The sequence below is a fragment of the Sabethes cyaneus genome, chromosome 2, assembly GCF_943734655.1.
Source record: "Sabethes cyaneus chromosome 2, idSabCyanKW18_F2, whole genome shotgun sequence".
In the NCBI taxonomy this organism is placed as follows: domain Eukaryota; kingdom Metazoa; phylum Arthropoda; class Insecta; order Diptera; family Culicidae; genus Sabethes; species Sabethes cyaneus.
In genome coordinates, this window is record NC_071354.1 from 98,128,618 (window position 1) to 98,156,049 (window position 27,432).

The window sequence follows — 27,432 nt, forward strand, 5'->3', positions numbered from 1 at the left end:
TACCTGTCGCACAGTTCCTTGCGTCTCGCCCGGCACATGCTTCGCACTGTGGATCAAATGCCGTGCTATCAGGACGTAAAACAGTGCTATAATGCACAGCGGCACGGCATAGTAGGCCAGGAACTTACACAGTACGATACCGCGGGCATACTCTACACCCCATTCGCCCGGAAATGGGTAGCAAAAGTCGATACTGACGTCCTTGTTCACTTTCTCGGTCTGTCGATGTAGTTTTAATTGCAGTGTAGATTGGTTCAACGGGATGGTAAGAAAGGAAACAAAATAGAGTGATAAGCAGCGGACGTGATGGATTTACTATTACGCGATGGATAACAGCGAATTTATTTTCGCTACAGCCGAGTTGTTCGTCACGGTACCGTACGCCGCGGTAGCGTTCCCGATATTCGTTTTCGAATCAACCAATTTAAAATTTGATTGCAATTTCCCATAACTGTCGCATGACACTGGACATTGATGTTTGCCAATAGCTTGCTTAGACATTAGAAAAAAAAATTGCATGGTTACTCCGGAGTACGGTACCGATGCGAATCGTGGTTATTCCATTGCTGGCATGCAATCAAATAGGATCCTCTTACCCGGATGTGCGTCCCGACTATGGCTGGCAGGGCAAACACAATTGCCAGTATCCATATTAGCACTGCGATGGTGATGGTCATCCTCGTCGCCTTTCGGCCGCCACCTAGAAACATATCTGTCTTGAACACGTTATAAAACATGAAATGGCCAGTCGGCGAGTGACAAACCATGGGCGTGAAATTTCCGCAGAGGATCAACGATGGCGAAAAATCGGTCTCCGGACAGCGCCGTGAGTGTGAACACTGACACCCCGATCGAGACGTCTTTGATGAACTCGGATGAAGTACAGAGTAGGCTGCCCCAGGGCCACGAATCCAGCGTGTAGAGAATTGACGTAAACGGCACCGTAGTCACGATGAGCAGCAGGTCTGCCAACGCTAACGATAATATATAGCTGCAAAGATACAGTGACAGGAAAAAAGAGACCGAGATAGTAAGTTGGAAAATCAGCAGAATTAATTTATAGTTGCCAGCGATTTCAATCTGTTGGTTGGTGGGAAACGCTTCGAGCATAAACCAGTTCACAGAGTTAGACTGACGGCGCCAGGATTTTGCCATACAATCGCGTCCACCTGCGAGTCATTGTGTGCTGCCACAGTGGCAAGAGCTAACTTGTTTATCTGATAATTGCCCAAATGATCACAGTTAGTAGCAGCCCCGGGTGTAAACGAATGTGCGACGTAATTTTATGTTGTGCCAGCTTGTTGGAGCAGCATGGAAACATGGTATTACAGCTCACAGTCCGCCCGTACCGTGGTAGCGATTAGCACTCATCCAGTACATGACGGTAGCTGTGGTTTACGCATCATTTAACTGAGTTATGTAGATCATAGCACAGTTACAGTCACCATCAGGATTGGTGTTGAATCACGTCGTGTAGTGATTTTTCCGACGGTATTAGCTTTTGATACTGTCACAAAAAGTTGTTCTATTGATTCAGTTAGTGGAAGCGATAGTTTTCTAAACATGCAAACATCTATATAGAAGGCAAATATGAATACCGAGTGTCGCTTTTTTGTGGTACTTTGGTTCGATATAGAAGTTTTCCAAAAGGGAAGATGTGTCAGCGAGATAAGTTACCATTTCGCATCGTGAACATTACAAATAAGCATAAAATATAAGATGCAAAGTTCTTCCAAAAACTAAAGTTTGATTTATTATATCTACAATCGTTTCTCATATATCATTGGTTATATTTTAAAAAAATATTTCACTTCGTATAGTCCTTATCAGTCAATACCAAGTTTGTGGAATAGAAACCGAGAAGTGTAGGTAATATTTTACGCTGTCTCTATGATATACAGTTAGTTATTTTGGTTAGATAGTGTTTGCTAACGTAGATTGTGGATTGCCAACCTTGTCTATGTAATACTGTTTATTATTCTATTAATGTCTTGCTGGTCTCAATAATGATTCCAGTCACCACTATTTTTTCTTCATCTTACAACAGATGGTTCAACATTGCATCCATTGATTAGACCCATTGTGGTGAGCCCCATTTTAATCTGCTGTGATTCAAGTATGATTACTACTAATTGATAAAGTGGTCGTCTGATGCCTAGCTAGGTGTAGCGTGACAGGTGCCAATCAAGTATTATGCGGTTTAAAAAATCAATTATCGGGATAAATGACACCGTGCAGACAGTTCTTCTTGAGCCACAGCTTACCTCAATTGAGACAATACAATCTGCTTTTTTTAGCGTTCCTCAATTGCAACCTGAAATTTTGCCACTACGTGTCAGGGCGTGAAACGATATCAACCCGAATAATGTGTTTTTGTCTTTACAAACCCCACTCTAGACGTTATGGTAACTACAAGCGTTTCACTTTATGACGTCGGGTTCAGTGCAAGTTGAAAAACAGAGGAGAGGATAAGTTGACATGACAAACATGAAAGTTTTGTTCATGTTTTCTTTGTTTAAATCTTTAATCTCATTTTCCTGAAAACGGTAATTTTAAAGTCGGTGATCTTCCCGTTTCAAAACTGGTGTACTGAACAACATAACTAGATTTGCCACATAAAATACACGGATGGTGAAAATCGAGACCTGCACCTTCCACAGATGTTGGCATATGGGTTGGGGGGACGATTGCCAACTTTACCGCTGGTCTTGAGAAAATATTCGATCGAAAAATCGCGACGGACGGAGCGTTCGGAAAAATGGTGTTGACCAGGCGAGTAACAAATTGAAAGTGAGTTTATTGATAGTGTGTGATAAGAGATACAATTGTAGTAAGAGATTCGATTGTACCTAGTTATAAGTGTGTAGGTCGGTTCATAAAAAATTTGGTCTAGTGGCGGCGGGAAATTAGACGGCTTCATCAAGCTGAGGTTTACAGTTTACGTTCCTGGGTATTAGGTTTGAAAAATCGTATCTCGAAAACTATTGATTGCACCAAAATTTCTGGTGCGAAGAATGATAAACTAGATGAAAACTCTGGAAGTTATGAGTTTTTATGTCTCAGCGCTAATCAGGTAACTGTCAGGTTACCTCAGGTCTGTTGTGTGTCAACAGAGAGCGCTAATCAGGTAACTGACATCTGTACATTGTTGCATCAAGGTTTTTAAACACCGATTTTGGACCCCTTTTTTCGGGCCTACAACAAATCCTGGCCCGGATGACAAAGTGTTCAAGACGTGCTCGCACCAACTATGCTGGCACATGTATTCGTTTCATTTCGTTTATTCAGCCGAAAGCCGGGGTGGCTCTTGCCGTATCATGAATTCCTCTCCATTGTTCTTGATCCTGGGCTACTCGTCACCAATTCTCGTCTCAACACACGCGAGTCGGCTTCAACCTGGTCGAGTAATCTAGCACGATAGACCCCTCTAGTCCTGGTGCCGGAGGGATTCTTGAAGAGAATGGATTTCACTTCACAGTCGTCCGGCATCCTTGCGACGTGATCGGTCCACCGTAATCTCTCAACTTTCGCCAGGTGTACGATGGGAATCTCTCCAAGCAGTACCTGTAGCTCGTGGTTCATACGCCTCCGCCACTCGCTGCTTTCCGTTTGTACACCGTTAAAAATAGTCCGCAACACCTTTCGTTCACAGATGGTTCAAAAATGGACAATCAAGTGGGAGCAGGAGTCACTGGCCCAGGAATAGACATGTCAATTTCTATGGGCAGATGGCCAACTGTATTCCAAGCTGAAATACAAGCAATTCTAGAATGTACGACTGTGTGCTTGCGCAGGAACTATAAACATTCAAATATATGCATCATGTCCGACAGCTAAGCAGCTCTAAACGCTCTAAAGTCGGCGACATGCACATCAAAACTTGTCTGGGAATGTATTCAATCACTCCAAAAATTGTCTCGTCGTAACCAAGTCAACTTGTACTGGGTCCCAGGTCACTGTGGAATTGATGGAAATGAGAGAGCTGATGCACTAGCAAAACTCGGATCATCTCATCAATTTGTAGGACCTGAGCCCTTCTGTTGCTTATGCTTATCTGCTTCTGCTTTAAAAATGGAGCTAAAAGCATGGGAATGTACGAAAGTGGAATCAAATTGGAATAACACTTTCAATGCTAGGCAGTCGAAACGTTTCATCTCTCCAAACGTTTCAATTACTCGCAAAATACTGGAGCTTTCGAAGAAAGATCTAAGCATTTATACTGGTCTTATAACAGGACATTGTCCGAGCCGCTATCATCTGAAGCTAATGAGAAAACTTCATGAAGATATATGTCGCTTCTGCGGCATAGAAAAAGAAGACTCGGAACATCTGTTATGCCGATGTCCGGCAATTCTCAATAAAAGATTAAGGTTCTTCGAAAGAGGGCTGTTAGAACCCTCTGATATTTGGAGAACAACTCCCAGCGCAGTAGTGCACTTCATCCGAAGTGCATCACCGGGCTGGACAAATGCTATTAGTCAAACAATAACAATCACTTCTGCTAGTGGTGCGTCATCTTGACAACATAGCTATAATAAAACGGGGAATATATCACAATAGATCAAACAAATGGTCGCAGTGATAAAAATACCCAACATGGAAAAAAAAACACCTTTCGTTCAAATACGGCAAGTGCACGTATGTCTTCCGTAAGTCAAAGTCACTGTCTCAAGTTCGTAGAGGATTACCGGTCCTATTAGCGTTTTGTACATCGTCTGCTTTGTGTGGCGGCGTATGCTCCTTGATCGAAGCGTCTTACGGAGAGAATGAATACTGTAGAGGATGTGCCAGATGGTTAATATGACATTAAGAAATTCATGAAATCAGCCATCACGAATGATTTGCTTTACAAATTTATTTCAGTGTATTTTATACATAACATAAAGTTGCACCGACTTCTGCTTGACCTTTTCCGAGAATCTCGAGCGAAAATAATGTATAGCGTCTAGAATATGGGGTTTCGTCTTATGTATGCGGAGATTAACCGTCAATATGAGGGCGTGTGCGTGTGTAGTCTGCTTGAAAATATGAGAGAACGAGAGAGTAAGAGAAACAGGTTGCTATGCAACATTGTGCAAACGTGTGCGTATGTGTGATGCAGATACGGTATTACGAGCGAGAGCCAGCAAAGAGCGACAGAGTGAGGTAAGCCAAAATGCTCTGCAAGACAGAACAATCAGTTTTTGGACAGATGTAGAAACGATCGGTTGTGGTCGCGAGTAGGCGGCTTGTGAAAGCGCAAGGTTATTCAGTCAGTCACGACAAATACGTCGTTGGATCTCCTTACTCGTATTATTGTCGGCGGTGACCAGTGATCCCAAATATACGAACTCATCAACCACTTCCAGTTCATCGCCGTCAATAGCCACTGTCCGTGAGAGGCAAACGTTGCTTTCTCTGGAGCCTCTTTCTACCATATATTTGATTTTCGACGCATCGATTTGTAGCCCTATCCTTATAACCTCCGTTTTTAGTATGGCGTAGATTGCCTCCGCGATCCCATGGTTTCTAGTAACGATGTCGAGGTCGTCTGCGAGGGCTAGGAGTTGGCTACTCTTGCTGAAGATCGTTCCTCTCGTTTCGATGGCTACTCACCGGATCACACCTTCAATAGCGGTATTAAATAGTATACAGGACAGTCCATCCCCTACCCGCAACCCTCTGCGCGATTCGAAAAGACTCTAGAATGTCCCCGAAAGGCGCACGTAGCACATCACTCGCTCCAGAGTAGCTTTGATCAGCCACGTCGGTTTGCCCGGAAAATCGTGCATTATCTGCCATAGCTTTTCGCATTCAACTGTATTGTATGCTGCTCTAAAATCCACGAAAATATGATGCGTGGACACGTTGTACTCTCGAAACTTCTGAAGAATTTGTCGAAGACTAAAAATTTGATCCGTAGTAGCATGGGCCCCCATAAAGCCCGCCTGATACTGCCCTACGAATTCTCTTGCTATTGCGGATAGACGACGCAACAAAATCTGGGAGAGCACCTTGTAGGCGGCGTTGATCAACGTGATGCCGCGGTAATTGCAGCAATCTAGCCGGTCGCCCTTTTTGTCGATAGGACAGACCTTCCATCCACTCCTGCGGTAGTTTCTCCGCCTCCCAAATCCTAGAAATTAACCAATCAAGTGGCATCACTAGCCGTTATCGTTCGTGTTGGTGTGCAGGGTATGGGCCCCATCACCGGTCTGTACATTGCTTCTCTGCCGACCTGGGTGTTCATATCCCCGATGACGATTTTGATGTACCATCGTGAGCAGCTGTCGTACGTTGCCTCCAGCTACGTATAGAACGCTTCCTCCTCGTCGTTGGATCTACCTTCGTGTGGATGATGCACGTTTATGATGGTGTAGTTGAAGAAACGCACATTCGCTCTTTGATCACTTTCCAGTCCATTGCGCGATCCTGCATTTTGCCAAGCACCCGTTCTCAGCTCTTTGGCCGCTCCATCGCTCTGAAAAAATTGAGCTTTGCCGCCACGGATCCTCCACACCTTCTCGCCTATGCGACAAATCACCAACAACAAAATTTAGCGATCTGCAGTTCCAGGTTCCAAGTCTCCATTCCATGTCCTTATTTTGTCGCCTTTGTCCATGCCGAATGTTCCGAGTAGAATTTTCTTGATTCTTTTTTATTTTAGTTTAGTGAGTTTAGATAGGTAGCCGTACTGGGGCTTACGCTACCGAGTCTCGTGATGGGGCTGCCATCTTACAGTGTCGAGACAGCACTGTGCCCTCCTTCCTTGTTGGTGTACGGCCTCAGTTTCCACCGGGGTTAGTTACCCGATCTCCGCTAAGGTTGCTCGTATTCCGGCTGGTACCACATGGCACATGTATTAGTTTCAAATTTATACAAAGCATGTAGGGAGCCAGGCGTCCTGTCAGGGGTTTGGTATTAATTACAGTCGAGGCGTGTGATGGATGCACCCTGCGTGCACATGCTGTACCAGCGCCGGTCATTGAACTATGTGATTGCTGACGGTCGTGTAATTCATAACATAAACGATCGCCCATTCTCGGACACGCAAATGGTGACGCGCTGAGGTCAGTAAAAAGTGTCACGTAGGTCACCGAAGTTGTCAAGTGTGAGGCCTCTGTACTGCAAAATATGTACAATAATTTAATTCTATTCGGACCGTCGAATAAGTGGTATGATTTGTAAGTTTGAAGAAGTATCCGAAAACAACGAAGTGCAGGTACAAAGCAGGCGCATATATAATAGACTAACTGTAATTCGCGTGCAACGCTTCGCGTCTAATTGAGAGCGAATCGGAGGTACACTATGTAATGCTAACGCTCTGTAGCTCAATGAGATGCAACAACATTACTTTTGCTCGTCTTGAATGCTATCTGGTAGAAATGGTTTGAGTCTTTGCTTAATATGGGCGCTTCTTATCACGAAATGGCACTCTATCAGAGGCTTGGTTTTGGTTATAGACAAAGCTCTTATACGGCAACAACCAGCAGCAAACAACGAACCCGGTCGCAAACATGCTGATCGTCGACCTCCGGCCTTCACGGATACCAAGTATGCTGCGCTTGAGGCTTACCGGCAGATCCTAGTGCAGTGTCTGCGTTCCCTTTCCATAACCAGCGGATCACCGCCGCGAATTCAGCAGCGCATCAAACGGTCTTCAACTGCCGTTTAGTCATGTATCGGCTCGCCACTTCGAGTTGCCTTTCCAAATCTTGGTTCTAGCCCCACACCTGGACTGTTGTATGCCGGTGTTGCCTCCGGTGCACCCGCCATGCTGCTCTCATGACAGAAGAGAGCCAACTCGTCTCGCTGGTTATCGCCATATAGCGTTCCTATGAGACCTTAGCCGAACAGATCCCAGCTGTACTCCCCATCGTCCAGTACATGTGGACCGTGAAATTCTCTCCATAGTCCAACATACCAAGCTTCCCGGTTTTATCAATGACATCAAGGTTACGTCTACCTTTCCAACCTTCGGCTATTGAGACTAAACCGAACTAGTGTTGGAGGGAGCGAGCAGTAGCCGGTTGTTGCGAAGCGCAACGTTAACTGTCGTCTACTACTGAGTTTCAACCTGAAATTCAACGAGGCCATTGGGAGATCGCGGTTAGTACGTCGATAGACCCAATTAACATCATAGCGGCTGGGTCGAGTTTCAGCGTCAACATCGACTTCGACGACAACATCGATCCTGACAAACCTTTGGATACATTGGACCTTATCGTCCAGGTGCTGGAATCTCTGCAAAAAGCGAGTGCCGCTGCCGTTGCGAGTGCGGTCCCCGTTCAACAACATCAGGTGAGTATGAACATAATAGCAAGCTTTATGGCCGCTCTAGGATAGAAGCTCCAAAGCACTCAATGTGGCAAAGATTAAGGCAATAAAAGTAAATAAATGCCTTCCAGTGCAAATGGATACCTTCCAATATCCTGATAGTCAGGTAGAACAGATTGTTATCATTTTCAGGAATAACAAAAGTGTCGAAACATCTATAGAGACCTTTAGAACAATTGGACGTAACTTAAAGCAGTTATGTTTCAGGGTAAAATTATTCGTTATTAGGTGGTATTATTAATAGAATAAAAATTAATAATCAAACGGTGACCTTGTCTATCAAATCGACGGATTTAAATTAATTATAGCTTACAAAAGCCAACGTATTTGATAAAGGCATCATGGAAATATATGAAAGCGATGCTTAACAGTAAAGTGATAGAAAGAATATCTAACTGCTATATATCATCATAAATATAATGATGATTCCAAAGAAAAGAATAGTTTGGTCAAGCTTACGGCAAGCATCTTATAAAGGGCGGTTCACATTGTTTTCGTTTCACTGCGGTTTCTTAGCTGTCATGCTACAAAAAGAGCTGCTTTTTGTAAGTTGGTCATCTAGCAAAAATCAGCTTTTTTGATTGGGAGAATGTCGTGAAATTTTCGACGTTAAGACGGCAAAACATGCCATTTTATTCGGGGAATTGAAAGAGAAAAATAATACTTGTCATATTCCTGTCTACAATACGGACGCGCCGCAAGCTGTTACAGGATAGCAGGGGTGAAAAGAGTTCAACCGAAATAATTGATGTCTTAGGAAAAAAGCGAATACTAAACTTATTCACAATATTTAGTATACAGTAAAGATTTGTATAACGCGGTGAATGGAGCTGTACGCCCATCGCGATATCTCAGCTGTCCATTAACCTATAAAGTTGATTTTTGGTACATTGTTAGCATGTGGTATAACCTAGTCAACTACCAAAAATCAACTTTATTGGTTAATGGACAGCTGAGATATCGCGAAGGCCGCACAGTACCACCCACCGCGTTATACAAATCTTTACTGTATATGTTTATAACGTTCATTGATCACAGTTGTGTAAAGCATTTCTGTTCATTTGCAAGTCACGGCACAAAGAGTCATAAATCATTATATTTGTCGCATCTCTTTTCCTAATGCCGTAAAGTTTACAGCACTCGAAATAAATTAGGTCGCAAATGGAGATATTGGCATGCCGTATTGATACCAGTCCTTGCTGAATATAAATTCTATCAGTCGGAGTTTCTTCCACAATTGGCGCCGCTGCTGACTGACTGTTTTCCAGTCAACATTGTTGGCAGAGAGTAAAGCACATAAACAGATAGTAAATATTGCGTGAGGTTTGATATGACAATCGTGCCTGGGCGACCACAATTATCACTGTTCTCATGAAGAAATGTTTCGTAATGGCAGAAGTATTGGGGAAAATTACATTTATCACAGTCACAATTTCAAATTGTCTAATAATTATAAATATAGTATTCATATACGTCAAAAATTACACCACACTGCTGTATGGTTTATATTGGCTGCTAATTTACGATTGGTTTATTTTTCCCCTCAGATCTATTTTGAATATTGTTTGCCATTTATTTAGCCGGCGAAATGGTTCGCGGCTGGCATACGAATGACGCTGAGGTTAACGAGTAGGCTTACAGCCGGCCAGCGAAAACGGTCATCATCAATCAATCATATTTGAACACAATACCGCACTAAAAGGTGCTTTTGGTATTACTTAGTCTCGTTACGGTTTGCGAGGCGGTATGAAATTGGATTTGAGCGAAATTCGCTCGTTTTGACATCAATGATCAATTTGCGGTAGTCAAAATCGTAACATGACTAAGCAAAACCAGCCGTGGATATTATTTATATAAATCGATTTTTGAAACCGAAACTCAGTTATGGGTTTACCGCTTCGGCGCATTCATTTCTCTATCGCACGATTCATCGAAAGAAAGCTTCAAGTACAATGAGCGTAACCAATACTAGGAGCAAGGTGACTAACCTTGATCAGAAGTATTAAATTTGTTTACTGCTTTGTCCGGCTCTACCACGAACAGTTCAAATGTGTAAACGATCTGAAAATTGAACCAAATCTTCGGAGATTGTTCATTGTAGATCAAAAAGTTAATAGTACAGCCAATTTTGGAGCCGATTAGACATAGACTTCTCTCGAAACTTTTTTTAAAGAAAAGGATAGGATCCTATGAGCTAACCACGGCGTGGAACCAAAATGGAGCCAACTGAAGATTGACTGAAAATGACATTCAACCGTTTGTTAAAGGCATATTACGGTAACTGTTGCAGTGTTCTTGGAATAAACAAGCGAGACTCGATAGCGAGGCCCTAGTAATACAACTTGCCTAAATACAACTAGTGCAAATTCGAAACTGTTGGTTAATAAACAATAATAATAATAATAATAACTTAAAAACTCAACTCAGGATATTCGGAGTGGACCTAGGTAATGAAATAAGGCCGATGAGTGGAAGCGTTGAACTTGAATAGTGGATAATATGAAGCTGTCATCAGAAACAAGATTGAGAATGACGTACAAGCAACGGATCCATCAACTTTGGACGAGGTTAAAAAAGCAGCTGTAAAACGGCAAAGTAACTGGAAAGGACGACATCCCCGCCTAGCTTGGAAAATTTGGGAGCGAACGGCTTCCGGTATTGAACAATCCATCAGGTTATACTAACGACTGAGGAGGAGCTACCTACGAGCTGGTTAGAAGGTTAAAGTCACCGACTCGAATGCAGCAGTTATCGGGGCATTACTCTCCTCAATTCTGCATACACAATTCTCTCCCGCATCCTGTTTCATAGACAAAGGGCGTTGCAGGAAACCTTTGTTGGCGAATACCAGTGCGGTTTTCGAAACGGACGCTGCACGACAACGGACCAAATATTCACCTTGCGACAAATCCTCGATTAATTGAACTTGCAGACTTACCATTTGTTTATAGACTGCAAGGCGGCGTACGATTCAGTTAAACGAAATGAACTATTATGCTTGAACATGGTGTTCCAAAAAAACTGACTAGCCTGATACGTGCTATACTTGATGGATCAAAATGAAGCGTCAGAAGAGCGGGTAAGACATCGGACACCTTTGTGACGTTAGATGGTTTGAAGCAAGGTGATGGGCTGGCGAATTTGCTATTCAACTTTGCATTGAAAAGTGCTATTCGAAGGACAGGCATGCAGAGAAGCAGTACTATCATCACGAAATTTCACCTGCTCCTAGGGTTCGCGGATGACATTGATATCATCACTGTTAACCGTAGAGTTGCGGAAGAGGCGTACACGCATCTTAAGAAGGAAGCGGCGAGGATAAAGCTTGTCATAAACTCTGCCAAAACCAAGTATATGGTGGCTGGTAGACAGCGTGGTAACCCTTCGGCAGTTGGAACTGCTGTGGTGATAGATTATGAAGTGGTCGACGAATTTGTTCAATTTGGTACGTTAGTCCGTTAGTGACTTGTGATAACGTTGTGAGCCGTGAAGTAAACACGCGGATAGCGGCTTCCAACAGGGCCTTCTACGGATTACGTAGTCAGCTGAGGTCCCGTAGCCTGCAACTACGTACGAAACTGGCGCTCTATAAGATGCTAATTCTTTCGGTGGTACTCAACGGCCACGAAGCGTGGACCAATGGGCTCTTGAAAGAGAGCGACCGATGAGCTCTTGATGTCTTTGAGCGTAACATCCTGCAATCAATTCTGGACAGCCTATTAGAATATCGAGCCTGCACCACGCGCATGAACCACGAAATTTACCAAGCATACAGAGATGCGGGTATTTTGAAGCAAATAAAATACGGCAGGTTACAGTCCACGTAGCAAGAATGCCGGATGAGGGAACAGCGGATGAAGACTAGAACAGCGGATGTGAGGAGCGATTAGAGAGTGGCAACCCAAGACCGAGAAGCGTGGAGGCGACTCCTAAATTCGGTACAGATTCGATTGTCGATGGATTTCTTGCTTAATCATTGACAATGCAATTGTTTTCAAAGGATATTTCGCGGGTGTGTTTCTAACAAAGAAAAAACGCCATGAAAGGGTTTAGTAAAAGATTATTGGCAGTCTTAACAATATTTTCAACTATAGTTGAGCCACAGACAAACAGACGTAACGCTCAATGCCCATTCTTCGTACGCTGTAACAATCATTTTGAATTTATTGTTGATTGGGAATGTCTCCGTTTTGGTCAAAGTGGCGCCTTTTAACGAAAGAATGCGAATGCTCCATAAAAAATAGCTGCTAGTTCGAGGGATACTCCTGTTGCTATTGATTATTTGGGAATGTCGATCTTAGATGGTACTGGTGTTCAGGCAAAATGTAAGGTACGATAATTTTTGTTGATTTTATGTTTGTTTGTCTGTGGTTGAGCATTTGAAGTAATCCAACAAATTTAACGGTTGAATACGATTAAGGCCAAGCCAGCGCACTACAGAGAGAAAAAAGACGAAGCAAAACTTTCAATGGAAGTGCGCTTTTATTATATGGTTTTGAATACTCAACTGTAGTGACATATCATATCAGGTACAGATTTTACACACAATGATGTATTCGAAAAACTATTTTGTAGCGTTATTTAAGATTTGCAAGATAAAAAGAGGTTGAAGTTCCCGAGAAAAATCCTAGTTTTTTAAGCAATCTGTAGCTGCGAACTGAACTTCGTAACTTCTGTAACCTTTAATTAGAATTTTATTCAAAAGTTATGCCTTTTCTGCACCCGTAGGAGGTTGATCGCCTTTTCTTGACCAGCTTTGCAAATTGTTCCAATTTAAATTCTACCAATCAGTGGTACAACGACAATGACGTCACTGTCGTTCCCAATGAGTGGAATCAGATCAATATACTACGGAGCTAAAGCGGATTGAGAATACGTTTCGTTTGTGGAGGACAAACTGTTGAAAAAGGGTTATACTACAAGCGACGAACAGCAAAAATGTAATTCGGCTGCCAATGGTAAAATGCCAGGCTGAAAAATTATCTTACAATAATAGCATAAAACCCAGTACGATACATGAAAAAACAAAAGAAAAATAAATAAGACGTATAGTTTAATTCTAACAACATTTTCATGGTCGATTTTTTGTGTTCCACCTCTTAATGATTCAATGATTGACCAACTGGTGAAACTAGCTGTATCACTTTGTAGGCAGGGAAAATCGCCATGGGCGAGGAAAATTCAATTTATCAGTCTGTTTACTTCGAACTTCCTGCTGATTAGTAAGACATTTTACATCATTCTCTTACTTCCGTTTACTACTGATAGCCACTTGCTGTGCCACTAAATTAACTTCATTTGAGGAAAGTTTTCCTGTTAGAGGTAAACCACCGTAAAAGCTCTTTCTCGGTATCGGTAGCACAACACTTTGCTGGTGATAAAATTGACTTGCTGATGTGTCTCCTAGGACGATAAAAGCGTTGAAGATGATTAATTTCCTAAAACTTGTCACGACAATGGCATGGGAATGTGATGTTTCACTGCTGCTCGTGATAATAGTGTTTAATAGCTGTTATCAGCATTTGAAAAATTATGTTTCATTGAAGTCTATTTGGGAATTTTGTTTTTTTTTGCTGCTCAAGCAAAACCATAATGCAAGCATTCAAGCAAACAAAAAGGAGGAAAATTTAAACAAGCTTATCTGTTTGTGGTATAGATTTTCATTTGGTTTGTAAAATATCGATTCGCTAACAAGTTCGGAAAAATTTAATCCCTTTGTGGTCCATCAGATTTATGCAGTGAATGTATTTCGGCACATAGCTAAGTAACGTCTGGGGTCTAAATCCAGTAGGGAAAACACCTGTGAATCCAAAAACACAAGATTCAAAACTTGTTTCATCCGACGTTTAGTTGTAAATCATGGCATCGTTTATGGACCATATGGACCAGTTAAAGGTATGGTGGTGTGAATTACTGGACTTCGTCGGCATTGGCAATGCAATCATCAATCATATTTATATTGCGGCGCAGAAGAACAATAAAACATGCTAGCCCACGCTCGAAAAGATTCGGAGATTAGAAAAGTCCTTTACCATCTATCGGTCAGCATTGCGTCAGTAGTGGTGAGTTTTAGGGTAAAAGGTCATGTTATATTTCTTCAAAGTATCTAAAAAAAAAGACGAAATCAGTCGAATCAACCGAAATGATGGTGGAGCTGCGATCAATTTGATACCATGATTAAGTTGGTTGTTCTTTAAATTAAGCTATCGAGTATAATGAATGACTGTCAAGCGGATAAATCCATCGAATTATCCGCTTGGATACACTCTGCTTCACGTCATTAGCAATGCAGTCGCAAATAGAGCTTACCAGCAGAGCCGATACTTACGTGTTTGGCACGTTCCGCATGGCCCGATGTCGCAGAAAAACGACGATAAGCGTCCCGTTGCCCAGCACTCCGACGACGAAGATAAGTGCAAACAGGATCGGAACGATGTACGTTTCCGGCCGACGTTCGTAAGGGGTGTAGGGGACTTCCGTGGTCGATGACACGTTCACCAGTTCGTGTGTGTAGTTGGTGAACAATGATTGCAATAAGGCAAACTCGTTTTCCACAGTTTGGATCTGGTGAGCATCCGGTGATTCCTGGAACATTACGCTGCCGTAGACTTGCTCGGTGCTGGCGTTGTTACCGGTGCTGCTGGTGACGGTTAGCATTGAAGAACTTGTGCCGAGCCGTTTATCGCCCCCCGGGTCGAACATAATGAACTTGAATTTCGGCTGACCGTGCCAAGCTGCCAAAATATATCACAGCTAATCGTTTAAAACTATGTACGACGTTTGGGATGTGGTGTTTACTTTACAGTGCTAAATCGTTTTCAAACGAATCTAGCTGCGGGTATGGACACCTGGAAAGGAAAATGCAAACGTATAAATAAATCAAACTTTGGTGTGTGGTTGAGATGTATAATCGTTAATGGCACCGGTTAAATTTTCAATAACATGCTTTACGTAAATTTCATGGTGTTCCTGTACCAGAATACAGTGACAATCAATGGTAATAAAATGTCTTTGTAATATAAGTTCTATTAATAATTTTGAGTAATAAAATCTTTGAGGTGCAAGCTAAAACTAAAACAACGCTCGTTTGTAATCTACACTATAACTTCTTCGATTATGATACCCAATATCAAAAAGGGAAATTAAATCTGATTTTGATTTGCATAAATATCGATCGTTATCGTTATTCGAAGTTTAGCGTACAAAAGTACTTTAATTGTGCGAAAACGCTCAGTTCAGCAGCTAATTTTCAAGCAAAAAGAGCTGAATGAAGGGATAATTAAAATTAATTTCATGACAAACTGTTGCTCGAGTAATCAACAGCTTGAATCCGCTTCGTATTTTTAGAAGCTTAGGTCAGTGGGATGGCTAGAGTTCATTTTACGTTAATTGGAAATTTCTCAGCTAGTTATCGATTAAGGATACTTGAGAATATTTAATGTGTCTTAAGGCAAGATTGATTTCTTGATTGATTATGTTCTTGTACATTGCAAGTGAGCATTTAAGTTGTTTTATAACGCCATTTACATACTGTGTTTAGTCCTATTCTTTTAGCAACTACGAAATGACTGAGAGAAGGATCGATAATACAATTTGAGTTAGTCGTTTAGAGCTACTGCCAACTTCTAATTACAACCGACGGTCACATCGGATGTTACTTGCTATTATTTTGCCAATATTTAAATATAAACTGCGGTAGCAATTGTAAATACATTCGCACTATTCGATACTGACACACCACAATCTTCTCCTGCTCTACAATCATCGCGCATTTAGATGATATAAAAACGCGTAATGGGTCGTAAATTGTGGTGTTTGTTATTCAGAGCAAAGGGTAAACTATTGGTAGTCACTGTACAACGCTGTAACGCTTCGATTAACTATTGTTGCTTTGAAACCAAACGCAGTTTAAATATTTACTTCTACTTTTTTGGAATGGTTTAGCATTTAAATAAATAGTTAAAACGGTCTTCTAACAGTCGCTCCATTTCATTTGATAAATCATTTGAAAGTTACTTGGAATTTATATTGACACTAGGCCAAAAGAATAAAAGAGCAAATTCTCCCATAAGAATTACACGGGAAAAGCAAAGCAAAATGTTTCAAAATTAAAATGCACGAAAACAATGTCCATACCAACATGTGACGTAAATCGCACGTGGTACCTTTTCGAGTGTAGATTAGGTAAATCATTCCGAATACTGAATAATATTATAGCTTTTATGCATCATCGAATGGTAACAATTTCAATCGGCTCCGTTTTCCTATCAGTGATAACTGTTGATTTACTGGCTAAAACGCTGCAGTCATTATTTTTTGACAAATTTAAGAGATTTTGTTTTGAATTTGTTCTTCGCGCTTCGAGTCGATTCATGCGACAAGTGTTCCTCGGAAATAAAAGAAAAATATTTCTTCATTATGACAGTCAATTTTCTTCGCTAGCTCCAGGGCAAACGCTAACGAAGTTAATGACATTCCCGGCCTGCAGGGATTCTGTAATGATTGTCAACACTGTTCCTGCCTACATTTTTGGCGTTTGGTCACTTGTATGGAATAATCACTGAAAAGAGAAGTATAGCAGTAGAATAGTAGGCGTACACTAATGAGGCAAGTTCACGAATCGAGCTGACTGCTGGTGGAAGCATAAAAAACAACCTTAATCCAGCTAAGATTTAATAGGCAAACTGTGGTTAAAATCAGCAAGCGGTGTAGAATGAAAAAGCAGCAAAATTTCCGAAAAAATGGCTAAATCATCCTCTTCTAGAACACTCCTTGTTAATCCGGTGCATATTTTCCAATTAACACGAACATTGACATATCGAGGGGAATGCAATAATTTGTTACTTTAAACGAGTTTTTCTCAACTCAAAACTTGATATTTAAAGCTGATGATGAAAATGTTTCGGAAACCGCTAAATCGATCAGTCTTAAATTTTGTATTTAAATTTAGGTTTAGGTACAAGTGTATTTTAAAAGTAACTGGAGAGAAATCCTTTATTCTCGGCTCAATTTTGTTTTTCAGATAAACCTCAATAAATATCGACCTGAATGACCAAAAGGTTAAAGGGTCGCAAATAAAAATAAACAAACAAACAAACCGCCTTTTTCATCTAATTTTTCTTTAATCGATGTGAATTTTAGTCTTTTTGACCGTTTCAACTGTTTTTGTATTTCGTATTGTGTTGTTATTTCGTACTTAAGACTTGAAATGAAATGCTAAGTACCGTCTTGTATGAATGATTTTCATGAAAGAAAGCAGATGGCTCTGGACTATTGCTGGCGCTGAAACCTGACAACTGCAGTTTCCTCATTTGCTTAATTTTCATGATTGAAAGCTTCTATACAAGTTAAGGGGTTATATACAGTTAGAAAGCTTAAAAAAGTCGATTTTTCTAGAATAAGGCGTCTTGCGGTGAGCACGATATCTTTGGACTGAATCATCGAAAATCGAAAAACCAAAAAGGATTCGGCGATAGAATATATTGTCTATAGATTGATCGAAGGATTTAGCAATATAATCATTTTTGACGAAATGGCGGCTTGCTAAACATAAAAAATCGATTTTTGGTATAAATTTTGCTCTTAAATTGTTCATAAAATAAGAAATATTAATCGGTGAGGAAAAACCTTCGACTAATCTGTAGAATATATCCTTAGAACACTTGTGTCAAAATTTGAAGTGATTACGTTCAGCCGTTTTCGAGAAAGCTTGTTCACCGACTTTGAAAGCACGGTTTTGAGAAACACGCGTTCAAAATATTTCTTTCCTTTTTCAATCGCTTTGACGCGTCGTTACAAATATGAGCATAATTTAGTTAAGGGGACATAAACGACTAAAAATTTTGAAAAAATCAATATTTTTTATATCCGATTTTGATTCTGCAGTCTTAGCCGCTTATTTTGATACTAAATTTGTAATGATCCGACCACGGGAAGTGGCCGAAAAATGATCATACATATAAGTATTTCAGTGCGGCGTGGAACAACTTCGGCGGAATAAAACGCCGCTCCTGGAAAACCCCGATTTTCAAACTTTATGTACCTTTTTCTTAGAAACTACAAAACGTATTGGAACAAACTTTTTTTTTGTTTTGTTGGTAGAAGCTTGGCAAAGACTTTTATAACTTTTGAGTTTCGTAAACAAAACCTGTGTTTTGCAGTACCTACATGGATACAATCAGGCAAAAAGAAAGGATCATCGTTTACTTTTCTATGGCATTTTACTTTCAGGACATCAATTTGGACTAGAATTAATGTTTAAAGATAAACTCGATTGAAGAAAAGGGATGGTTTAGACTTAAACAAAATTGTTCACTTTCGGGACATCAAATTGGACTAAGTTAAAAGTTATAACGGTAACATAGGTTGAAGAAGAGGGGTGGTTTCTCTCTGTGGTATATTTCCCAAGCACAGATATCAAATTGGTAAAGGTTTAATTGTCGTAAAGGATCTTCGACCTGTTGGGACGGGGAGTTTCTGTCACTTTTTTTTTGTCAAAAACACGATCAAACTTTGAACGTTTTTTCCAACCAATCAGAATGCGATGATTTCTAGTTGGACTTCATTATTGCTTCACTATTTTCAATTTTCGAATCAATAGCATTCTTCATTTGAGTTAACACGTAGAAGATGTTCCGATCGATTGCACAGTGGTCCAAACAGCGAAATACGTGATCGTTTGATATAGCGCCGAAACGTGAAGTTTTTCGCATATAGTGTCTTTAGGAACATTTCTTGGTATAACAAGCCCCTTCTTGTGAGAGAAATCTTTGGGTGATTAATTCCCTTAAAAGTGAGACAAGAAATTTATTTTCTCGTATATTCGAGATACAGGTTTAGTACTTTCGGCAAAGTTGTAGTAAATATCAATACAAACAACTTTGTCAAAGACACCATACTTGTATCTCTTCCTGGAAATTGTCTCTGAAGCGTTATTCATGGACAGACCTTCAAAACAGTTTTTAAACCCTGAGTTATTCTGGTCAACTTTTACGTGTTCATAGTGTTTTAGAAAGCTGTTTATTTTGCTAAAATCAACGTTTTTGTAGAACATTATTATACGCGATTTTCTGAAGTTTTGGAGATATTGAGCATTTTTGATGAAAAATAGTACTACTTTGAGCTTAAATATTTCCCAAAGTGGCAAATGGTGGCAGATCAAATTCTCGTACTTAAAAGTACAACAAAAAGATGTGTTGATTATTTTATTTTTTGTTTGAGTAAAGTTAATTGTTAACCGTTATGTGTGCGACAAAAAAACACCTTTAGCAGGGCGACAAGGGTACCCGGGTACCCAAAATTGATAATGTTATAACATCAACAATTTTAAACCGATTTCGACGAAATAGGTGTCATTTGATTCGTTTATTTATCTAGTTTTGAATCATTTGGCCATTTGGCCACTAAAAGACATACGGGGCCCGAAAATCCGGAGTTCCGACAGAGTGTCCGCTGTGAGGAAGAGAAATGATTGTCTTGCAGGAAAATCAGTCATGCGGATATAAAAACTCTAAAAATTCATACAATGTACTATTTCATATAATGAGATGAATCAGGTTGGCCATTCCGGAGTAGGTTCCTGTGGGGTCATGGGTGGCCAGTCCAGGATTGGAGGTAAAACCTAGCAATATGGGTATCAAAGTTCTTGGAATTAGTTCGGTAGGTGATATTTTTTACATTTCGATGTATTTTGATTGGTTATTTCGAAAATGGTTTCTACGGGGTCACAGATGACACCGCAAGATTCAAGATAATGCTTAGCATTATCAGAGCCGTTCAAAACGTAGAACCATCCGTTATACATTTGGAACCAGTTCCGAAATTATCAATCAGTACTAAACTGACCATTTCAGTTCAAAACATCTAAAAGATCCGCTAAACCAATTCTAATATTGGATTAGGCACCCAACTCGCCATCTGTATCCCTACAGGAACCAAATTCTGGAGTGGCCAATGCGATCTAAAGTCACCAATTTATATAATTAGATGAAAAAAGGGTCCACAGTGTCAAGTTCAAAGCTAATAGGTTTACTAAAAGCTGATATTCTTTCAAAACATGCGGCTTCCCACGTTTTACCGGATGTTGCTCCGGAATTACCGATTCCCGGGAACTACTTGTCATTTGATGGCCAAACGCTTTATCTAATCAAAACTAGATAAATGTACGAATCAAATGCCACCGGTTTCATCCAAATCGGTTCAACATAACTAAAGTTATGAAGATAGCAAATCATGGGTACCCGGGTACCCTTGTCGCCCTCCTACGTAATAAAAAAATTCAAGTGACTCTCATTGCTAAACCCTTTTATGGATATGCACCGAAAAAACCTCAATTACTTAAGATCAACGAGTTTTACGATGTTGCAAAATTTCAATGACGTATGTTTTAAATTGAATGAGTTATAACTATTTTAAAACTGAAAAGGTACCCCGGTACCCTGTCGCACACATAACGGTTAACTGCTTGTCAATTCGTGTTTGCTAATTAAATAGACTAAAAAGTCATTCCGAGAAAATTCGATCTTCTTTGACTGTTGTTGAAATTCGGTCATTTGGATTTCGGCCATTCGTGATTCGACCATTTGTGTTTCGGCAATTTGGTACCAGCCCATTATGAGTGGGATCTTTTGAAAAGACACCAATATAGGTGACGCAGGACTACGTAAGTCTCTTTATAACGATAGTAGCATGTATTCATGCTTGTAATCATTCGATTCTTCATGTATACATGCTATATGCAACATATATACATGCTACATGCGTTGTATGTAACATTTATCAAAGTAGTAACATTGCATACGTTCAATTCTCAAAAGATTGTGCATTTGAAAACCATTTAACAAAATCAAGAACACAAACTATTGCTTTCCTGCTACCTTACTGAAATTAAAGATTACCCATGGCCCATGGTTCCCACGTTGAAGGGGTTTTACCAATTCAATCCTATTTTATCAACAGCACATCTTTTCACTGCACTTCTAATGAAACGGCAAGCATGCGTATTCACTAGGGATGGGCGATACTAAGCAAAGTATCGAATACCTTGGTATCGGCGATACTTACCAATATTCGATACCAAGTATCGAAGTATCGGCGATAAAGTATCGATACTATCGATACCACCGGTATCGAACCTTTTTTTAAAAAATGCAAAAAAAAGATGAAAATGTTATTATAAATTTTACACCTTATTGAACGCGATAAATTGTAACTGTCGCGAACGAAACCATTGCCAAATTCGTTGCGAGCTGATCTCAGGTCGCGAGTGCAAAATTCATTTATTTAGCAAAGCGTTTTTTGCCTGCGACGATTTCAAGCTGCTAAAACATTGTGCAGCGCGTTGTACTGGAAATATTTTCTCCAAAACGACAATTGACATTATGTCAGGTAAATTTGGATTTTGAGAGTTTTCCAATTGCGCGATAGACAAACAAACGAATAGATAACATCACATCACAACGAACCAGTGTGGATGCCGGTATTAAAATACTTGTGGAAGGATATTGATGGTAATTGCGTGTGTAAAGCTTTAGAATTAATTCAATATTTGTCGCGATTTCATTATTATTACAGTGGACCCCCGTTCGTTTGAACGATCCCTCACGCAAACTAACGGGGTTACTTTTTAATTTGAACAACTGGTAACCCGAAATATGCTGAATCCTGTGTGAACTGGCCGCCCTGCACTTTGTTATTGTTTTGGTGGTTTGTTTTAGTTGGCAGTTGCAAGTGCGAATATTGCATTTTCCGACCGGATTTCCATCTTAATCGTTAGCGAAACGAAATGTAAAACCGATTAAACACGCTAGGCCAGTACAAACAAATCGTGTTTATGTGCATTGTCTGCATACATAAATGATGTCATGTTGAGAATGACATTTGAACCATTTTTAATTTGCACCTCGTGCAAACCACCGGGGTTCAAATTAAAAAGTGTTCAGATTAAAAAAGGTTAAACGAACGGGGGTCCACGGTATTCGTAAATATAGATATTAGTTCATGCTTCATTTCTTTACCTAACCGTCCTACTGCATTGGGGTAATTTTTAACCAATAGACATACTTACAAAGTTTCTATTCAATAACGGAACGAGCTAGAGACTTGAATGTTTTTAACTTTTCCCAACTTTGTAAAACTAGCATTGTGGGGAAGTTTCAGCTTTCAGCGACATTTAGAAGAAGCGCAGCAAAAAAAGTTACACATTGCATTGGGGTCCAAAAACGACCAATTTTGAGCTTACTCTCAATCATCCATTTTCAATATGAAATTCGTTTTCTTCATCATTTCTTCAATCATTTGAAAGGTAGGACCTCAAACTTGCACGTAAGGTAAGTTAGGGAATATTTTGTTGACAAATGACCACTTCAGCATCGATTTCGGAACATCCACGGCCTGTTTTTGGGGGGAACTTTGCATTTTTGAGATAATTCATCTTGCGACGCATTAAATCACATCAGCTTGATAAAATAAGACTATTGGAAATAAAATTGGGACATTTGGAACCAAATGGCCACTTCACTGTCGGTTCCGGAATATTTGCGGTACTTGGTTTTTGGGGACATTTTTGAATTTAAGCATAGCTCATCTTGCGGCACATCAAATCTCATCGACTTAATAAAATAAGAGTGATCGAAATATAAAATTTTGGCCATGGGTCAACTGTCAGATTCACGCTAACGGATGCAGCATTCTATTCTGCCCTTAAATAATGTTCCGGAATCACTGTTGAAATGGCCATTAAGATTGAAAACGACCTCATTGTACTCATCAGTCTCATTTTCACTCGCATTCTGTATTTCGAACGGATTGTTTTTTCGAACGAAAGTGCATGTATTCTTCATTCCGCCAACAAAATGAAATTGACAAAATAACTCGTTCGAAACAAGTCGAACGAAATAAAGATCCGTTTGAAATACAAAATAGGAGTGTTTATCAAGGCGATGTAATTTGGTGTGCAGGAAGATGAGTTATGCTAAAATTTAAAAATGTCCCCATAAACCGGCTACCGCATATTCCGGAACCGAAGGTGAAGTGGACATTTGGTTCCAAAATGTCCCCATTGTACTTCCATAAGTCTAATTTTATCAAGCTGATGTCATTTGATATGCCGCAAGACAAAATCCAAAAATGCCAAAATCCCCCGGTACCAGGTAGTGGATGTTCCGAAACCGACGCTGAAGTGGCCATTAGTCAACAAAATATTCCCTAACTTACTTTGAGTACAAGTTTGGGGTCGTATCTTTCTAACGAAGCGAAGAAAACGAATTTCGGATTTAAAATGGATGATTGCGACCATCCTGATCATTTTTTACCCAAATGTATAATGTGTAACATTTTTATAATGGGAAGGTTAAAATTAATTAAACGGTTTCAGTTAATTTTACAGTGAAAATGTGCTGACGGCATTATTGTACGCCGACAACAGTTTGTAAATCAAATTTGCATAACTTCTATACAACCAGAATGAGATTCCAGGAGCTCGCTTACTTTGCTTGATTTGCCTGTATCGGTAACGATACCGAGGAGTTTGACCTGCCGAAAAAGGCTTATGACCCGTGTACAGTCGGGAGAGGTTGGCTAGATATAGAAACTGTTCGCTAGAAGACAACTTTCAACACTTTCAACAATTTCAAAAACTGCACAAAAGAACCTCGCGAGACAGTTTTCCGGTTAATAAAGATGGTCTATCTAAGGATCATCTTACCTTGATCTTTTACTTTGATGTGACCTGTGAAAGAGGCGAGTGGCCCATAATTTTTTTTCATATCGTGATTAATGCATGTGCAGTAATGTAATATAATGAAATGCATGAAGATTTTTCACAAGTCTAGCTTGACAGTCATCTTTTCCCTTAAATAGGCAGTTTTCCCTACCGCAACCCCCGTGTGCAACCCTATTTTGTACGGACAATGTGCTACGAGAGCTATGACACCTATTATTGCCAAGAGGCGGTATGCTAAGATACCACGTATGGGATATCTTTCAATTGAACAGACTCGGAACCAATGTTTGTTCTTGTTCCATCGTTTAGCATCAAGATTTCCCGGTACGATACAACGCCGGACATTGCATCCGGTTGCATCCACGAGATAGGCTGGCTGAAAAGAATTCGGTAACATTGAATAACACGAAACAGCAACCAGCAGCATCGTGTAACAACTAACCATTAAGCCCAGCCTAAGCCAACCAGCTTAAGCAACCATTGAGTACACCAACCAATTTAATGCACACTGTGCGCTGGCGCTGTACGCAGGAAAAGCAGTATCGGGATCTGCCTGGCGCGGATGTTATTTTCCCACACCATCAACCCGCAGCAACGGTAAACTTCAAGTAAAACCTCGGGTATTGAAGAAGTACATTTTTCGTTGATTTGTTACTGCGCATGCGACTTGGAGTTTTCCACGACCATATCTTGTAGCTAGCTAGTAAAATAGAAATGGAATAGGATAGGAAAAGTTAGGCCTAGGCAAAATGAAAATAATTAAAAACCAGTGAATAAATAATTTATACAATTTAAGAGCGAATAGTTTTGTTAAGTGCCGTTCTTAAATAATTCTAGTTTGCTAGTTTAGAGATCAAGCGACGAACCTTCATGCGGAGGTTTTCACTTTTCATGTCTTTGGTTGGTAGAGCTCTAATAGTTTGAGTCCTTTTCCTACCAGAGAGGCAGACCCCGGAATCAGCTAGAGACACTCTAATCGTTCCCAATTATTTTCATGTGGAATCTGGACTTAGCCACCGATGAAAATCCCGCGTCATTTTGTCTGCTGTAGCAAGATCAAATGCTACTGTTTTCAAGTATCAGGTCTGTGCGTAGGTATGGTCATCCGACGTTTCAAGCCGAGCGCATGGTGTTTTAAATCTGCCAACTTGCTTCCCTTCCTGAACTCGGGATAAAAAGAACCTCTCTCTACGAGGGTCTCATGCCGGGCAACCGAAAATGTTAGTGGGTGGTCGTTTCTCGAATAGTGGCGCTTAAGCCACCCGTTTACACGGTTAGTCTAAATCAGCCTTACGTCAGGTTGGAAAAAAACAAACGATACCTATAAGTATCGCTTGAAAGGTATCGATACCACTACTCATTGGTATCCGGAGGTATCGATGCCAAAATACTCGATACTTTAGGGTAAGGTATCGATACCGAGTGTATCGATTACCAGTATCGCCCATGCCTAAGTATTCACAGAGTCGTATTATAACCGAACACTACAGCTGTAGCACATTTTTCCAACACAGATGTCAAATTCGCCGAGGTTTAGTCGTCTCGCAGTAAAGAATTTGCGTTCTGTTGGGACAGCGAACTTGTCATTTTTTCTGGCACACTTCCCTAACACAGACATCAAATTGGACGAGGTTTAATCACGTTCGTGAGAAATCTGTTGGCACGAGGGGGCTTTGTCACTCTTTCTGGCGTACTTCCCAAGCAAGGACATCAAAATGGTCTAGGTTTAACCGCGGTGTTAAGAAATCTTGTTGAAATGAGGAAACTTGGTTACTTGTTTTGGCTTACTTCCCAAGCACAGATATCAAGTTGGTATAGGTTTGGATCATCACAAAGAATCTTCCAACCAATCACGAAGCGAGAATTGTGGTAAAGCATAGGTTCATTATTTTCAATTTTTCAATAGTTTAACATCAAGAATCCATACTTTTCTTCATTTGGGTCAATTCTTAGAAGATTTTCCGATCGATTGGTGTAAGAATATTGAAAATCGATCGGAAAACCGCTGAGCTATTAGCGCTCAAAACCTTTCATTTTTCGTGACGCTCGCATTTTTCGATTTTTTGGAATGACACCCTATCTCAAAACTTGCTGTAAGACGTAGTCCTACGTCAAAAGACTTAAGTTAGTTGTTTGGAAGCTTTTCTGTTATTATTTGCGTCAAATAATTTGGAGTCTACATTCATTTTCGACTCGAAAATAGGCGAAAAAATTGCTGGTAACTCAACTTGTTAGAAAGAGATTGTCAACATACACAAAATGGCGTTTATTGCATCCGAAGTACATTTTAATTGTTCGATAAACATGACTGTGAAGGATTTTTAAAACAACTATAACTTTAGAGGATACAAACAGATACAGTCAATTGACGCTTGATTTTAAAGGTTTTTTGTTGTAATTTTAAGTAGGAGTTGTTTGGTCTGCCACCATTTGCCACCTTGGGAAATATTTAAGCTCAAAGTAGTACTACTTTTCATCAAAAATGCTCAAAATCTCCGAAACTGCAGAAAATCACTTATAATAATGTTCTACAAAAACGTTGATTTGAGCAAGATAAACAACTTTTTAGAACACTATGATCACGTAAAAGTTGACCAGAATAAGTTGGGGTTTAAAAACTGTTCTGAAGGGTTTGTCCACGAATAACGCTTCATAGATAATTTCCATGAAGAGATACAAGTATAGTGTCTTTGATAAAGTTGTTTGTATTGATATTTACTACAACTTTGCCGAAAATACCAAACCTGTATCTCGAATGTACGAGAAAATAGTTTTTTTATCTCACTTTTAAGGGAATTAATCACTCAAAAATTTCTCTCACAAGAAGGGGCTTGTTATACCAAGAAATGTTCCTAAAGACACTATATGCGAAAAACTTCAGGTTTTGATGCAATATCAAACGATCACGTATTTCGCTGATTGGACCACTGTGGATTGGTGCAAAAATATTCAAAATACATTTTTTTGAAATGACATCCTATCTAGCCAAACCTTGCCGTAAGACGAGGTCTAGCGTCAAAAATTCACTAAATCACATGAAAATATTTAGAGTCAGTCACGAAGCTAAAAGCAGAGCTACAGTATTCCCGAAAAGTCGTTAAGAGATTGAGAGCGCAAAATAAACGGTTGCACGATAAGGTGCAGAGAATGGAGGAGTTATTAAACAATTTGCAAAGGAAGCGATATACATCTGAGGTAGATAGTACGCATTTTCAGGTACCTGTTAGAAATACCATTTTTGAGAATAAAGAAGGGCGTCGTTGAAAGGAAGTACATTCAACATCTTAATGAATTCCAAAAAACAATTCGGCATCACACTCGCTACTAAATTGACAGACAACCATATTGATTTTCAAAATTCAAAAATGAAGATTGTCTTAGCTACACAAGTAGTA

The 27,432-nt window shown here is 40.1% G+C and overlaps 1 protein-coding gene across 1 annotated transcript in view; it reads right to left on the bottom strand.

The window, feature by feature from the left end:
- LOC128738823 (neuropeptide CCHamide-1 receptor-like) overlaps positions 1-27,432 on the bottom strand; it is a 130,547-nt gene that overhangs the window by 33,668 nt on the left and 69,447 nt on the right. Inside the window, exons 2-5 of the mRNA XM_053834232.1 lie at positions 14,645-15,164; positions 765-991; positions 597-700; positions 4-219 (exon numbers count right to left, since the gene is read on the bottom strand). Coding sequence (XP_053690207.1) covers positions 4-219; positions 597-700; positions 765-991; positions 14,645-15,018 — 921 coding nt within the window. The 5' untranslated portion in view covers positions 15,019-15,164. The remainder of the gene's footprint in view (positions 1-3; positions 220-596; positions 701-764; positions 992-14,644; positions 15,165-27,432) is intronic.